Source organism: Crocuta crocuta, unplaced genomic scaffold (assembly GCF_008692635.1).
Source record: "Crocuta crocuta isolate KB4526 unplaced genomic scaffold, BGI_CrCroc_1.0 scaffold267, whole genome shotgun sequence".
In the NCBI taxonomy this organism is placed as follows: domain Eukaryota; kingdom Metazoa; phylum Chordata; class Mammalia; order Carnivora; family Hyaenidae; genus Crocuta; species Crocuta crocuta.
Genome location: NW_027531899.1, coordinates 1,105,981 through 1,122,583, shown reverse-complemented (window position 1 = coordinate 1,122,583; position 16,603 = coordinate 1,105,981). Strand labels below are relative to the sequence as shown.

Below are 16,603 nucleotides of genomic sequence, written 5' to 3'. Positions count from 1 at the left end.
CTCTCGGGCTCCCGTCCGCCTGCCCCTCCCCCGCGTTCCCATTGGCCGCGGCCCCGGCCGGGGCCGGGAGAGGAGGAGCGAGTGGGCGGGGCCGCGTGGCGTCAGCGCAAGATGGCGGCCTCGGCGGCGCTGTTCCTGCGCTTGTGGAGCGAGCTCCGGCTGGGCGCGCGGGGGCTGTGCGCGAGGCTAGCGACGCCCCCCCCTCGGACCCCGGACCAGGTGAGCCGGCCGGGGGTGGCCCCGAATCCGGGAGCCCTTTCGTGGAGTTCTGGGCGGGGTCCCGCCGCCGTGCGGGGGTTCTGGGACGCAGCATTTCAGGGTGCTGAATGGCATGCCGCCCGCGCTTTGGGGAGCTTCCCTGCCTCCCGGGGTGGGCAACGCTTGCGCCCCCGAGTTGGATGCTGTGGGCTCAAGCGCAGCTTCAGAACACCACCTCCTTGGGGCCCCACGTGGGCGCCAGGGGAGGGGAGGTCACCTGTTCCCCGTTTCAGTGACCGCTCAGGTAAGACTTGAGGGGGAGGAGCCCGGGATGCTGGGTGCCAGTGTGCCCTTGGGGGTATTTCCCCTGCCCTGCTGCTACTGGTGGTGATGTTTGCGCTTTTGATTCATCCTGCTTCTGCACTGACAGATCAGTCATTCTGACCTCCAGGTTAATCACTTTGTGCCCTTACAACCCCGATTGCCCCTCCGCCCTCACTTTTCATCCCTTCCCTTCTGTACCATATTACTCTGAGCCCCAGGCATCCAAATGCCTTCACTACCCGTCCTTTCCCCGTTTGTGCCCTCGATTGCCTTACTCCTGGCACCTCAGTGTCTTGCTAGGCTCCCTGATCTTGTTTCCCTGCCCCGCGGGATACTGGGCACCCGGCCTATCAACTCTTGAACCCCTGGGGCCTTGCCCGGGGCAGTCTAGTTTTTGACTCTTCTAAGAGACCCTGTCTGGTGGTGGCATCTCCGGAGACATAACACCCTGAGGCTATGTGGTTGTCTGGCTCTCTGGCTTCCGACCTTGATTCTTCTCCAACCAGGGTGCCTGAATCATCCTGACCTTTCTTCTCTTTCAGTCAACCTCCCTCCTTCTCAATTGCAGGCCACAGAGATTGGGAGCCGCGCGGGCACTAAGGCCCAGGCTCAGGGGCCACAGCAGCAGCGAGGCACAGAGGGTCCCAGCTACGCCAAAAAAGTCGCACTCTGGCTGGCTGGGCTGCTCGGGGCCGGTGGGACTGTGAGCGTCATCTATATCTTCGGTGAGGGGCATATGCCTGTTCCCTAATTTTGTTCCCTTGGCCCTCTTTTCTGCAGAACCTCTTCCCCCCACCTCCTCCCACCCCCTAGAGTTTCACCCACCTTCATCCCCTGACTCCTCCCTCCCTAAGGCAGCCAACTAGAACGTCTACCTTGGACATGGCAGAAGTGACCTTTCTTCTCCTTCTACCCACTCTGCTCAAGGTTCTACTTAATTCTGCACTAAGATATAGAGAGTTGGAAGAGGGAGAGATGAGGAACGGGAAGCCTAGAGCAGCCTCCTAAGGACCTTTTCCTTCCGCACCCAACTCCAGCCCTCCCTCTAGTCCCTTCCTCCTTCAGAGACTGAGGAGGCCCCGCCCTGGTCTCTCTTGTCTCAGCAACCCAGCATCCTGATCCCAGCCCCCCTTCTCTCTTGAGCTTAAGAGACCGTGCCTCTTCCTTCGTCCCTCAGACCCGGGAGTCCAGGCCCCCTGCCCTCTTCCTCCCTCGAGACCAGGAGGCTGAGCCCCAATTTCACACATTCCTCCCTGTCTCCTTTGCAGGAAACAATTCTGTGGATGAAACTGGCGCCAAGGTGAGAGGGAGAGAGGCCCAGAGGCTCTGCCGGGGTCGCATCCTGTGGGTCCTCTCCCCTTGTCTCATTTCTTGTCTTGGGGGTGAGTCTCTCCCTCCCAGGGACCTCTGCCTACTCCCAAGGTCCTGGGGATTCCGTTTCAGGGTCTGGTGGGGTCCTGCTCCTGCTACCCCAAACCCTATACTTTTGTCTCTACCTTCCAGATTCCCGATGAATTCGACAATGGTGAGTAAGAGCACAGATCCTGAGGTTCCCTGAACCTCTCCACTCTGCCATTTATAGGGATGTTGTCCTTCCCATCTGGTGCCCCCCCCGACTCTTCCTTCTTCCATGGGGGGGGGTAGAGGAGTCAGCAGCTGGGTGGCTTTGGGGGGAGGGGCACTGCAAAGCCCCAGTCCTCTTGGCTGGCCCAGCAGCAGATGGTCAGGGACAGATGGGGGAGGGGAGTCCACAGCTTGGGAAGAGGGGGCTGTCTGCCACCAGACACAGGGCTTCCTGTGCCTTAAATCCGAGTGTCTGCAGCCCTCAATCCCCTCCTCTTTATGACAGCCTCTTGTTTCCCCCCAGTCCCTCACCCCATCGGGCTCCTTGTTTCCAAAACAGTGTCTCTTTCCTCCCCCTTTTAGTTAACCAGCTTTTGGTGGAGAGTTTCTGACAAATTGGATAGTAGAGAGTAGTCAGTTCTGTCACACTTGGCCCTTCGCAGGAGAAAAATAGAACTGGTAGGTCCAGAAAGCCACCTGTTGGCGCTGGGGAAGTTTGCAAGCCCACATGTTAATGCGTTGATTATTTAAGCTGGGCAGGTGGGTAAGTATGATGTTCTAAGTGGGTAGTCTTCCCGGATTATACAGACTCGCGTACTGACTTAAATTGAGCAGGTGAACATGCATTGTGTGTGGTTATTAGCATAACTGGCTTCAGTATTTTTGTTTTCTTGTTTTTTTTTTAATGGTTCTGTCTGAGAGAGAGAGAGTGGGGGAGGGGCAGAGAGAGTCAGAGGACAGAGGATCTGAAGCGGGCTCTGGGCTGACAGCAGTGAGCCTGATGCAGGGCTCAAACCCAGAATCCCTGTGATCATGGCCTGAGCCCAAGTGACCTGATGCTCAACTGATTGAGCCACCCAGGCGTCCCAGTATTTTGGTTTTGAAAAAGCAGGCCCATAGAGAGTGGTTTAAATACTGTAGTATTTAGAGTAAAAATACTGTAATAAAGTAGGCAGTCATGTAAGTTTCTTGCTGTAAACCGGATTGAGTATATTCGTTTAAGCCAGGGTTTTTCGGGGCTCCTGGTTGGCTCAGTCAGAAGAGCATCAACTCTTGATTTTGGGGTCGTGAGTTCAAGTCCCACATTGGGCGTAGAGATTACTTAAACAAAAATTTAAAAAAAGAATAAAAAAATAAACCAGGATTTTTTTTTATTGGTACTTTGGAGCAGGTAGTTCTTTGTTGTGGGGGAGTACCCTGTGCATTGAAGGATGTTTAACATCATCCTGGGCCTTTGTGCACTAGATGCCAGTATCTGGACAAGCACGAAGGTCTTCAGACATTGCCGAAGTTCCCTGGAAGGTGGTGGACGAGATTGCTCCAAATTGAGAACCGTTGATTTAATATCTGTAGCTGTAGGTACACGTTTAGTGTAGTTTAGATAGGTCCAGCCTATTCACTAAAAGCGGGCCTATCTGGAAACCTAGTGGTTTAAAATAGACTAAACGCTCGCTGGCTTGATGTCAGCACCGTTGTGTATGGGTTGGACCTGAGCTGAAACCAAGAGTCGGATGCTTAACAGACTGAGCCACCCAGGGTGCCCCCTCTGTGGGTCTTAAGCGGGCGGACGTATGAACAGTCTCTTATGTTTGGGGTGGCGTGTGGGTACAAATATTCACGTTCAAACTGGGCAGGTGGATAAATGTATTTGTCCTGCCTGGCGGTCACGTCATTGCCTTCTACCTTCGGACTTAGAACTGAGCTCGTTCTGGCGGGTGTGCAGACCAGCTTGTGTGTGGTAGGGACGTAAACCCCTGGCTAGCCTGGGAGGTTGAACAGCAGCTCATCTTGGAATCTCTTTGTGCCCCGGTGTCCTCCTAGATCCGATTCTGATACAGCAGTTGCGCCGGACGTACAAATATTTCAAAGACTATAGACAGGTGAGCAGGAGTCCTGGGCCCTGTCCCCATCCCTCCAGCACCGGCCCCCTGCCTCCTTGTCTGAGTGTCCCCTCTGTCCCTCTTCCACAGATGATCATCGAGCCCACCAGTCCCTGCCTCCTCCCTGATCCTCTGAAGGAGCCATACTACCAGCCGCCCTACACGCTGGTCTTGGAGCTCACCGGTGTCCTCCTGCACCCTGAGTGGTCGGTGTGTCCTGGGGAAGGCAGCGGGTTGGGGCCACTAGATACACATGGGTGGCTGCGCTGTGATGACATGGTTAGGCGCAGTGACTCAGGGGCCGGCTCCGCTGTCACCAGGGGAGAAGGCGTCACTCTCGGTGCCTCGCTTTTCTCAGCTGTGAGACCCCCCCGCCCCGCGGGTCGGTGTAAGTGTGCCTAGGCCGTGGCCCTGGGTCACAGCCGTGTGCTCCTGGGCCCCCAAGAGCTACGGAGATGGAGGAGAGCCCTGCAGTTCTGGGAATACCCCCCCGGGCTGGGGCTTCATCCTGGGGGGGCGGGGAGGCTTCTGGGTCTCGGGGTTTCACCATCCTCACCGCCTTCACTGTCCTCACTGCCTCCCCAGCTGGCCACTGGCTGGAGGTTTAAGAAGCGCCCAGGCATCGAGACCTTATTCCAGCAGCTCGCCCCTCTGTACGAAATCGTCATCTTTACGTCGGANCTTCCTGCCAAGGAATGACAAAGTAGCATTGAGAGGGTTTGTTACTTGGCAGTAACTGACTGTATTAGGTTCTTATTGATGCGGTAACAAACTACCACAAACTGAGTGGCTTAGAGCAGCATGCATGACTGCGTTCCCACTCATCGACAGCGTGGACCCCCATGGCTTCATCTCCTACCGCCTGTTCCGGGACGCCACGAGATACATGGATGGGCACCACGTGAAGGACATCTCGTGTCTGAACCGGGACCCTGCCCGAGTAGTGGTCGTGGACTGCAAGAAGGAAGCCTTCCGCCTTCAGCCCTATAACGGCGTTGCCCTGCGGCCCTGGGATGGCANCTGTTCCGGGACGCCACGAGATACATGGATGGGCACCACGTGAAGGTGCCGTGCGGGGGCCGTGGGCGGACCTCTGGGGCTTGGTGGGGGGGGCGCTTCCTGAGCGAGAGAGGCCCCAGCTCTGACCCCAGCCTCGGTCCCGCTTCTGCCCCAGCTCCGCTTCTGCCCCAGCTCCGATTCTGACAGGACCTCAGCCTCCCCCTGCCGCCACAGCACCTCCCCCCGCCCCCCGGGCATGGACTGGCCCTCCAGGCTCTTCTCCCGTCCCCTGAATTTGGGAGTGGGATGGGGGGGGAAGACGGGGCCTCTCCAGAGAAGGCAGCCGGGGGTAACGCAGGGATACAGGGTTTGGAAGCTGCCTCTTGTCTCCGTGTCTGGAACTGAGTGTTTCTGGGACCGTGGTAATTGTAACCGTGACGTCATATGAGACTCAGCCGTATCTGTGCTTCTAGGACATCTCGTGTCTGAACCGGGACCCTGCCCGCGTAGTGGTCGTGGACTGCAAGAAGGAAGCCTTCCGCCTTCAGCCCTATAACGGCGTTGCCCTGCGGCCCTGGGATGGCAACTCTGACGACCGGGTCCTGTTGGACCTGTCTGCCTTCCTCAAGAGTAAGGCTAACCCCTGACCTCCGGGCCTCTGATCCTGGAGCCCATGACTCTCGAGAGGAATGATAGATGCTTAACTCTGGCTTTTATTTATTTTTCCATGTAACATTGGATATATTTAAGGCGTGAGAGGTTCAAGAGCACCTCGCAGTCTTTCAAAGCTGCTGAGCACGTTTAGGGGTGCTCTGGAATATTCAGGGGGCGCCTGGGGATGTTCAAGGGAGCCCTCTGGGGTTGAGTGTTGAGAGATGTTGCAGGCGGCCCTGATCTTTATCCTTGTGGGCCCTCCTTCCCCATGGCCTGCCTGGCTGACCCCTGCCCGCTGTGCCCACAGCCATCGCACTGAACCGGGTGGAGGACGTCCGGACTGTACTAGAACATTACGCACTGGAGGATGACCCCCTGGAGGCCTTCAAGCAGCGGCAGAGCCGGCTAGAGCAGGTGGGCGCTCACATCTGCATGCGGATGGGGGCCATCACAGCATGTCCCAGAGCTCCCCGGGGAGGAGCCGGGGGGCAGCCTGTCCCTGCTCCGGCTGCAAGACCGTGAGCGAGGACCTTGTCTGCCACACAGCCTGTCTGGGGGGGGCTCTTGTCATGGGGGAGGGGCTGGTGGATTCCACAGCCACTTGGGAACAGGAGGCAGGAAACGCCATGCGTGGTTCTTGGAGAAGGGTAGTTGGTGATAGTTTTGAGCCGCTCTGGGGACCCGGGTTTGGTGTGGACAGAGGATTTGAGTCAAGCTTGGGGAGAGGGATCCCTGGACACTTGGCCCAAGGGACTGGGCAAGTTCTCGTGGTCTCGATGTGATCCCAGTGATTCAGAAGTGGGGTTCAGAATATGGACGGAGTCTGGGAAAGAGCTTCTCAGGTCTAGATGGAAGTTGACCAGTTTTTGGGTGGGGTGCCTGGGCACAGGGCTGGGGCCCAGAGTGCCCAAAGGCCGAGGACATGGAGATTCGGGCCTGGGATCCCCCAGCGTCCAGCTCATCCTGCTGAGGGCTGGGCCCTTGGGCCCCGGGGAGCAGGACAGTGCAGTCTGGTGAGGGCATAGGGCCTCGGCAGCATCCGGGTTAGGATATGTGGGACCAGGGACGGGTTCCCAGGGCTCAAGGGAGGGCTTCCTGGGATCTGGGGAAGGGGATCATGACACTACCTGCGATTTAATTCTGCGCCAGTGTTCTAGGGGGCTGGGGAAGGGGGTCTGGGCTGGGCAGAGGTTTAAGGAAGGTGGCCCCTCGCCGGGGGAGTCTGGGAGGACACTGCCGGCCCCAGACTGACCCTCCTCTCTGTCCTCACTGCAGGAGGAACAGCAGCGCCTGGCCGAGCTCTCCAAATCCAGCAAGCAGAGCCTCTTCTTTGGCTCCCTGACCAACCGCCTGTGGCCTCGCTCCAAACAGCCCTGACCTCCGAGCCTCGTCAGAATCCCTGCCTCGGACCTGGGCCCAGGCCCCCGTGCTCCCAGACCGTGGCTTGGGCAGCCACATCCAATAAAGTCCATCCCAGATGCCACAGCCCTGTGTCCGGAGAGTCTTCAGATGGGGGCATCGGGGTGAGGTCCGGGACTCTTGGGCCATCGTCCCATGGTGGCTGATCGGCTGCAGAGCACGGAGTGGGTTCTTTGGTGGATCAGGACCGGTGGTGAACCTTGGCCTGGGAATCTGAAAACCTGGATCCCTCTGGCCGTGTCTTCCCGTGTGCTGTGTGACCCACAAAAGTGTGCCTCCCTCCTCGGCCCCAGGTTCCTCACCTGTGGGAAATGGAAGAGAGGGGGACACTGGGCCTTTAGAGACAGGTCAGTGCCAGGCTGCTGTGTGCACCTGCCGGGTGTGGGCTCTGCCCTTCCCGTCCCAGGAGAGCAGCTGCCATTCCTTGCGCCGGCTGCGACCCTTGGGTTGCTTGAACTGCTTTCTCAATAGAAGCCGGAAGTTGGGCATCTGGGTGGTTCAGTTGGTTAAGGATCCAACTCTTGATTTCAGCTCAGGTCATGATCTCAGGGTGATGAGATCAAGCCCTGCATTGGGTTCTGCCTGGGCTTGGAACCTGCGTAAGATTCTCTCCCTCTCTCTCTCTGCCTCTTCAGCTCACGCGCTTGCACTGTCTCCAAAAAAGAGAAGCCAGAAATTGGGATTTTTAAAATGTTTATTTTGAGAGAGTGCGCACATGAGCAGGGGAGGGGCAGAGAGAGGGAGAGAGAGAAGCCCAAGCAGGCTCCCTCACTGTCAGTGTGGACCCCCACACTGGGGGCTCAGACTCATGAACCATGAAATGGTGACCTGAGCCACAATCAGGAAGCTGGCGCTTCACCCACTGCGCCACCCAGGCGCCCCCAATCTCCCAGTTCTTGAATGTTGGCCCCTAACTGGGATAGGCAGACCGCATAGTCCTTCTCTGCAGTGGGGTTTCTAGGATGCTATTCTGTGTTCCGGCTTCGTGTGGCCCGTGCAGCAGCCGGTGGCCGTTTGGAGCTGTGGGTTCCCCGAAACATGAGGGGAGTAAGAGGAATGGAGCTTCTGCTCCTTTCAGTTTCATTTAAGCAGCGCACATGGCTCGTGACCCCTGCAGCGCACAGCGCAGTTGTGTGTCCTTCCACAGTATGCGTCCCAGACCGTCCCACGTTCAAGTCCCAGCTCCACCAGTTCCTGCCTCGTGTGGTCTCGGGCAGGTTACTTCACCCCGCTTGCCTCCGTTTCTTCCTCTGTAACCAGAACAGTGCCTACGTCTCGTAGGCCGGGCTTGAGGGCCGAGCGAGGCGCTCCCCGGAGGCACTCCGATGGTGGCCGTGCCCCGGGCGCAAGGGGTGCCACCTTCTCATCTCTCAAACGGGAGCAATGGTTGGAGCTGCCTCCGAGCCGTTGTGAGGCGTGAACAGGACTGCCCGTGCTCAGGCCGCACAGGGCTTCCCGTGGTGCCTCCCAGGGGCCCGTAGGGGCTCTGCACAGGTGGCTGTAGCCTGGGCCGATCTGGTGGCGCCCAGCCCCGCTGTCCCAGCCCCTCCTCCGGCCAGCATTTAGTGCTAGTGCCCGTTCAGTATTTTTTATTTATTTAAAAAAAAAATTTTTTTTAATGTTTTATTTATTTCTAGGAGAGACAGAGAGAGAGACAGCGTGAGCAGGGGAGGGTCAGAGAGAGTGGGAGTCACAGACTGAAACAGGCTCCAGGCTCTGAGCTGGCAGTCAGCACAGAGCCCATGTAACTGGGGGGGGCCAGATAACCTCTGGACTATAGGTTTTTTTAAAGCCTCACAGATGTCTACAAAGAAGTATTAACACTTGCATGAGGTGTACCGTCTGTAACCCCAGCAAGGACTCAGGGCTATTGGTTTACTCATTCATACTCATTCACTTTCGCAGCATGTGTTTCTTAAGTGCTGATTGCCTGGCCTTGTTCTAGACGCTAGGGTGCCTCGGTGAGCAAAGCAGACCTAGAGCTCTCCCCTCAGGCCATGTTCTCATCTGGGAGATTAATGGTCAGATATTTCTCAAGGTAATAAATGCATAAAGAAAAATGGCGTGGGGGGGGCTGTGCTAAGGAGATAGAGTGGTTTGGGGACTTGAGGCGCTGTTTTATTGTTATTTTTTTAATGTTTATCTATTTTTGAGAGAGAGTGTGCGAGCTCATGAGTGGAAGAGAGAGGGAATCCCAAGCAGGCTCCACACTATCAGTGTGGGACTCAAACCCACAAACCGTAAGATCATGACCAGACACGGAGTCAGATGCTTAACAACCGAGCCACCCAGGGGCCCCTATTTTTGTTTTTTAATGTTTATTTTTGAGAGTGACTATGAATGGGGGAGGAGCAGAGAGGAGACAGAATCCAAAGCAGGCTCAAGGCTCCAAGCTGTCAGCACAGAGCCTGACACAGGGCTCGAACTCATGAATTGTGAGATCAGGACGTGAACTGAAGTCAGACACTTAACGAACTGAGCCACTCAGGCGTCCCTGAGGTGCTGTTTTGAATTGAGTGGAGCGGTCAAGGAGGGGCCCCAGGGAAGGTATATTTGACAGACCATATTGAAATGAGAAAAGCCATGGGGATATCTGGGTATGTCAGGCACAGCCACCTCAGGGCCTTTGCACTTGCTGTGCCCTCTGCCAGGAGGATATTTCCCCAGGATCCTTATCACTTCCCTCTCTCCCCCCCGGCCCCCCACCTTATGTCATTGCTGGGATGTAACCTCAGTATGGCCTGTGGGCCCTAAGGTTGGCAAGTAAGAGAAAGTTCTGAATAGCCAGAGACTCCTGGAAATACTTTGCACACAGATATGACAGAATTCACCTGAAACGCTATCCTGTCTGGCACAAACCTTCAATAAAGCCTGGTTATTTTTATGATCTTTAAAATGAGATATTTCAGACCTGTAATATGTTATCTTCCCAAGTTATTACCCAGGACAGGAATTTGCCTTCTCCCACAGTTTCTAAACACTGTCCAAATGCCATTTGAATGTCTCCTGTGATGGGAAACTCACTCCTCCACCTACCCCAGTACAGGGTCTAATTTGCCTCCCAATAATCGGATCATGAGGTCTGGCTCTACGCTTTGGGCTACAGAGCCAGTCTGAGTAGGGGGAGGAGATGTGGAAGAAGGTCCTCAAATGTCAACCGAAGACTCTAGTGTATTTTAAAGGCGCTGGAGAGCCACGTAAGAGCCTGCAGGAGAGTGACACGGTCAGATCTGCACTTAGACCCCCTGGGCTGGAGTGGTCCTCTGCGGGAGAGAGTGATCAGGGGGCTGTGGGGCTCAGGGGAGGTGCCTGGCCCCCCTTGGGGGCTGTTAGGGAAGGCCTGCAGGAGGGGCAATCTGGTGAGGACAATAGAGGAGGCAGTGGAAAGGATACAACTAGAGGGGAGACCTGCACAAAGGAAGCTGGGGTGTCTGCACAGTGGCCACGGCCCTCCCCGCTCACAGTCCTTCCATGACCCCAGGCCTCAGGATTAAGAGGAAAAACATTTTTAAAGATTTTATTTTGAATCCCTATCTACACCCAACGTGGGGCTCGAACTCACCACCCCAAGATCAAGAGTGGATGGTTCCGCAGTCAGGCGCCCCTCCGAAGAAACGCTTTCATTGAAGTCTCCGGTAAAAATCGCTGAGCGCTTGTGCGTGCCCGGTGCTGCCGGGCTATGCTGTGCTAATCACCCTATCTTCTCTAAATAATAATAATAATAATAATAATAAGCTTGTAAATTGAACCTGTACTTCCCCCGTATAATTGTTAGCCTTCAAGTATTAAATTGTTTTATTTGGGGGTAAAAAAAGGAGTTCACGTCCTCTAAGGGCTTTGACTCAGCACCTGGCAAGGAGCGATTATAACCGGAGAAGCCGGAGCATCTGCTCCTAACTGGGCTTCCCTTGCCCTGGTCCGGGAATACTAAGGGGCTTCTGGAGGGCGCGGGGGGTGCCCCCCTCCCCGCATTGCGAGGGCGCAGGCCCCCGATCTGGGAAGACGGAATTTCCTGCCCATTTGCTCCTCACACCTTCCGGAGGCCAAACGGGCAGCCCAGCTGCGGCGCGAAGGGGGAGGGGCGCGGCCGGCCGGCAGATGGCGGCATTTACATACAGCTGGAGCCCCCCTCGGAGGCGGGGGCTCCGCGCCCCGGCGGCTGGTGCATCCGTGAAGCGGGGCTTGGAAGCGTGGCTTTGTCTCCGGGAGGGGAACACACACATGCACACACACATTGGGGTCCACAAAGAACCCCGGATCTTCATCATATCCACGCGTGGACTTCCCACGTCTAATTTCTTTCACACAGGGACGCTCGGTTATTCACAGCTTAGGCAGACCCTACCACACACACACGCACACACAGACACACACACACAGCCACCCAGAGGCATTTGCACAGACCACAAAGTTAGAGGTTCATATACCTACGCACAGTGGTCCAGCATCTCACATTTACTCAGTTATCCGCACAGAGAAGCATCCACAGCAGCGACACAATCTCAAGAAGTCACACAATCATGAAATCAAGTACACCCGTATTTTCCCACGCAGGTGCACACACGCACACACATCACAGAATCTTAGAATTGGGAGCGCGCAGACTGTCTTCACCATGTACAATTTTAGGCACACAATTCACAAAGTCACATCCGGCCTCCATCCAGTAGCTCTGGCTCACACCACACACCCACAGAGTCTTAAAATCATACGTAATTTTACACACTGGCTTGACCTAACCCCACCTCAACCTCAGCCACCCACAAAATCATGCCCAAAACCACACACAAGATCACACACTCACTACACTACACGGCCCGTATCACAATCTCAGGGTTGCTCCAGCAAGATCCCCTTCCCCTGGGACCTCCTCCCCTAGGGTCTCCTGGAGCCCGGCTGCTGCCTGAAGGGGCGGAGCCGTCCCCTCTGATATAAGGCTCGGGAGCCAGCAGCTGCGGCTCCCAGCACCCCGGAAAGGCCATGGTCAGCCCGCAGATGCCTCAGCTCCTGTCCCTCACGGTGATCCTGGCGCTTCTTTTCCTTCCCCAGGTCAGAGAAGGAATAGAAAGAGGTGGATGGGAAGGGGTGCGACACAGGAGTCGTGGGGAGGAGGCGCGGGGCAGACGGGACGCCTCGGCCCCCAAGCACCCTCACCCGGTACTCTTTTCGGGCCCCCAGGCACGGCCGGCAGGCGTCTTCGAGCTGCAGATCCATTCTTTCGGGCCGGGGCCAGGCCCGGGGGCCCCGCGGTCCCCCTGCAGCGCCCAGGGCCCCTGCCGCCTCTTCTTTAGGGTCTGCCTGAAGCCAGGGGTCTCTGAAGAGGCCGCCGAATCTCCGTGCGCCCTGGGCGCGGCGCTGAGTGCGCGAGGACCGGTCTANGTCCAAGACCCCAACCTTGCCACCTAGGGACCCCAGATTCCCAGACCAGTGACTATCATCTGGAACCCCACATTGTAAGACCCCTAAATCCTACTCACAGGGTACTGGAAATTTCTGATTCCAACTTCCACCATGGGGATCCCAAATATTCTGACTCCCCCTGCATGCTTGGGACCCCAAATTCCCAGAACCCCAAACTCACCCTCTGTAAATCCTAAATTCACAGAACACCACCTCTCTTCCTTGGGGATCCCTAAATACTTGAATCCCTATCTTTATCTCCAAATCTCCCTGCACTTAGGGACCTTCCTAATCTCCTCTCACTTTATCCCTTCTCAGATCTTCCAGTTGGGGCCCGTATTCATGAATTTGACCTCCAAAATCCTATCTCCCAGCCCCCAGCCCCAAAAGCGGAGAGGTGAACAGACCTGTATTTGAATTCTAGACCCTCGTCCTTTTGGGCAAGGTGACTTTCCCTTTTGCAGCCTCAGTTTCCTCATCTATAACATGGGATCATAATGGCACCTCAAGAGGGTCCCTTTTGAGGGATTCAACCAGGTATCTCCAGGATAGTGTTGACCCACAGTAAATGCTCAATAAAGGAAGCCCAAACTGCCATTCCCTCCCTGGGTCAGTCCCTCTCAGAACTGTCCCTTGTCTGCCTGCTCCCTGAAATGACCAGCCCTAAAATCTGGCCTTCATCAAGCACCCCCCCCACCCCCCGACCACTGTCTTTCATTCTTTCTTCCTTCCTCCACCCAACCAGGGCACCTTCTCTCTCATCATCGAAACCTGGAGAGAGGAGTTAGAGCAGATTGGCGGTGAGTGTCTTCAGTCATCAAACAAGTGTAGAGCATGGGGGCTCCGGGGAGTTGGGCCCGATGTAACTTCCAGGATAGTGACGTGGGGCTGTCTGTAGGGTGGAGTGTTCACGGGATCCCCGGACCCAGGATGTCCCCACAGCTCCCAGAGTGTGGTGCTGGGTGTTAGCAGCCCTGAGGCCCGTGGCATGTCGGTGTAGAAATAAACATCCTGGTTCTGGATGTAGGAGTCTCTGGCCAGATACCAGGTGAAATGTGCCAGAGGGAAGCTCTTGTCCTCTCTTGGATTCGAAGCCACCAGAGCAGGATAAAGCATCTGACAGTTCTGCTCTATCGCCATCTGAATTTGATAACCCCGGGGCACAATATGAGTTACTTCCGGTTCTTCTATTCAGAGCTCTGTCGTGGTGTCCCTATAGAGCTCCCAGGCGCCCTAATGGGATGTCACAGTTTCACCAAAGGTTTCAGGGAGAGATATGGTGATTTTATCCTTAATCTGAGGGGATTTGGGGACCATGTTAAGGCCCACAGTGGGGGGTGTACTGTCACCGTGTGACAGATACAGAAAGCTTCTGTGGCACAATGTCGGGGGTGGGGGAGTGACAGTTTTCCCGGGGAGAAAATGCCATCCCGAGGCTTCAGGTAATAGGGTCATTTATGGTCTGGTAATTGGCATCTCTGTCACCGTTTTCTGAGACACAATTTGGGGGTGTTACAACTTCAAAAGACCTGCCGTTGCCCCTTGGCCATATAGAGAGAGCAGATGTCACAGGGTGTTAAGAGGTCTCATTAGTGCCTTAATATACAAAGATTCTGGGGCAAAACATAGGGGTATTTCGGCTTCCATGGGAGAACTGTTATCGTGATGGTCATAGGGTACTAATGGGATCGCGACATCAAAGGTCCCAGGGCACAGTGTAGGAGTTTACAGCCTTGCTAAGGGTTGAACTGCCATTCTCAGGGCTCTCAAAGGGGTGTCTGGGCCTCGCTAAGAGGGGCAGGGAGAGTGCAAGGCGGGAGAGTGCAAGCTCCATCTGCATGGCCAGANCGCAGCGCCCCCTCGCGGTGCGGCCCAGGACTGCGCCCCTGCGCGCCGGTCGAAGACGAGTGCGTTGCAACGCGTGAGTCCTGCGTTCCACCCCGACCCATCCCCGGCCCTTCCTTAGCTGCACTCGCGGCCCCCAGGCCCTTTTCCCAACCCCGTTACCCTCTCAGGGAACTGGGGACCCGAGAGCTCTGCCCGGGGTGCCCGCAGACACCCCTCTCCAGGAAACTAGGGAATGCTGCTGACCGCTGGCCAAGTACCCCAGGCCCCGCTCCAGCCCCACACGCGGTCTTCAGCCCCTCCCCACGATCCAGCTACCACCTTCGGGGAAACTGAGGATCCCAGACTTCTCTCCAGCCCTGCCTGGGCACTCCCCCCGCTTACCTCTTCCTAGCACTTTTGTCTTCCCTAATAGGAACCCATTTCCCATGCTGGTACCCACTCCCGGTTCCACCTCTAACCCATGCCCACGCCCCTTTCCAGATGCTAGGACCCTCTAAATTCCTCTAACGCCTGGGAGCTTTGGAAATTCCTTGACGTTTCCCACACACACAGCANGCCAGATACCACTGCTTTCTAAAGCTTGGATCCCTGACTTCCATTATGGGCACCCTCAGACCCCTCCCCAAACGTCTGAGCCCCACCGAAGCCCATAGGACTCCCATCCTGATTCTCCCCGACCTGCCCTAATGCAAGACCTTCCCAATTCCCCTGATAGGCCAGGAGCCCTTCCCCAATCCCCAGGCCCCTCCTCTCACTCTCCTCTCTCCAAGCTCAGACTCTGGAGCCCCCACGCCATTCCCCTTCTGAGAACACAGACTCTGGAGCCCAGTGGCCTGGCCTCACATCCTGGATCTGCCACTTCCTGTCTCCCTTTCTGGGCCTCAGTTTCCCTGTTTGGAAACTGGGGCGGGGGAAGTCACAACACCATCTGGCCCAGAGGGTCGTCTGTCCCAAGGACGAAACGAGGTGGTGCACGGAGCTCTCGGACACTTGTCTGATTCCTGGCCCCCCGACCCCGCCCTCATCAATGTTCCTCCTCCCTCTGCCTCTCCTTCCCCTTCAGCGGCTTGTCGCGCCGGCTGCAGCCCAGACCACGGCTTCTGCGAGCAGCCCGATGAATGTCGATGCCTGGAGGGCTGGACGGGGCCCCTCTGCACCATCCCGGTCTCCAGCAGCTGCCTCACTCCCAGGGGCCCGTCCTCTGCCACCACTGGATGCCTTGGCCCCAGGCCTGGGCCCTGTGACGGGAACCCCTGTGCCAACGGGGGCAGCTGCAGTGTCAGTACCCTCCCCTCCTTCCTCATCCTGATTAGTCCTTTACTCCCCCCCGCCCCCCCCCGGGGGCTCTGTGAGATCACAGCCCGGGAAGGGCTGGGGGTAGTCAGGGAGGGCTTCCTGGGGTCGTCCAACCTGCATCCGGGGCCGTGAGGTAGGATTAGGTACTGGGAATAGGGTTGGGAAGAACAGACCCAGTGGGGTGGCACCCAGAGGTGCAGGCATGTGGATGATGAGTCCTATGGGGCCACCAACTGTCCCCCACCCCCTGGAATAGAGAACAACCTGAGGGCTCAAAGCTGGGAGCGGGCCGGTGAGTTGGGAGTTTAGGATGAGGGGGCATTAGAGAAGGCTTCCTAGCGATGGGCCGGGGGCCTCTGAAGTCCAGTTTGGCTGAGGGGCAGTGGAGCTGGGGGACCAGGTGAGTGGCCTGGGGAAAGCAGTGGGCGTGAAGCTGGTGTGTACTGGGCTAACGTGGAGCCCAGCGTGGGCCGCCTGAACACTGCCACCAATGGACAGCGAGAACAGTCAGGGTTCAAGGTAGGGGGGAGGGCCTGGGAAGGGGAGATCCGAGAAGGCTTCATGGGGGAGGTGGGCTCAGGGGCTAGGACCTGGAAGTTGGATTTGGCTATGCGGACAGATTCGGGGAGGGCCGACCAGGCTGGCAGCATTTGTGGGCGGAGGTGGAGAGGTGGGAACGGGGGCCCTCCCGGCTTCCAGAGCCTCCCCTCTGCAGGCTTGGATGGGCGGATCCAGAAACATGGAGTGCATTGAGGGGTAGTTTCGTGGGGGGGCTTCCCAGGTGAGGCAGGATGGGACAGTGAGCAGCCCCCCACGGTCAAGGCAGGAGGGGGAATGGGATTCTGCTCCCAGGAGACCCCGTTCTGAAGCCTTCTTGCCGCTTCCCAGGAGACACCGGGATCCTTCGAATGCGCCTGTCCCCGCGGGTTCTACGGATTGCGGTGTGAGGTGAGCGGGGTGACCTGTGCGGATGGACCTTGCTTCAACGGCGGCTTATGTGTGGGAGGCGCAGACCCTGACTC

At 56.9% G+C, this 16,603-nt stretch overlaps 2 protein-coding genes across 2 annotated transcripts in view; both read left to right on the top strand.

Annotated features, from left to right (window-relative positions):
- The first annotated feature begins 16 nt into the window (after positions 1–16).
- TIMM50 (translocase of inner mitochondrial membrane 50) lies at positions 17–7,103 on the top strand. The gene is given in 11 exon segments (XM_077773905.1): positions 17–219; positions 1,091–1,247; positions 1,791–1,822; positions 2,026–2,047; positions 3,907–3,965; positions 4,056–4,175; positions 4,551–4,668; positions 4,766–4,875; positions 5,441–5,594; positions 5,926–6,032; positions 6,894–7,103. Coding segments are annotated over 11 exon segments (1,089 nt in total). The 5' UTR covers positions 17–111; the 3' UTR covers positions 6,996–7,103.
- A 4,914-nt stretch (positions 7,104–12,017) lies between these two features.
- The window catches only part of DLL3 (delta like canonical Notch ligand 3), a 12,853-nt gene continuing 8,267 nt past the window's right edge, over positions 12,018–16,603 (top strand). Inside the window, 6 exon segments of the mRNA XM_077773626.1 lie at positions 12,018–12,086; positions 12,216–12,410; positions 13,183–13,237; positions 14,284–14,358; positions 15,349–15,563; positions 16,470–16,598. Of these exon segments, the coding sequence (XP_077629752.1) occupies positions 12,018–12,086; positions 12,216–12,410; positions 13,183–13,237; positions 14,284–14,358; positions 15,349–15,563; positions 16,470–16,598 (738 nt within the window).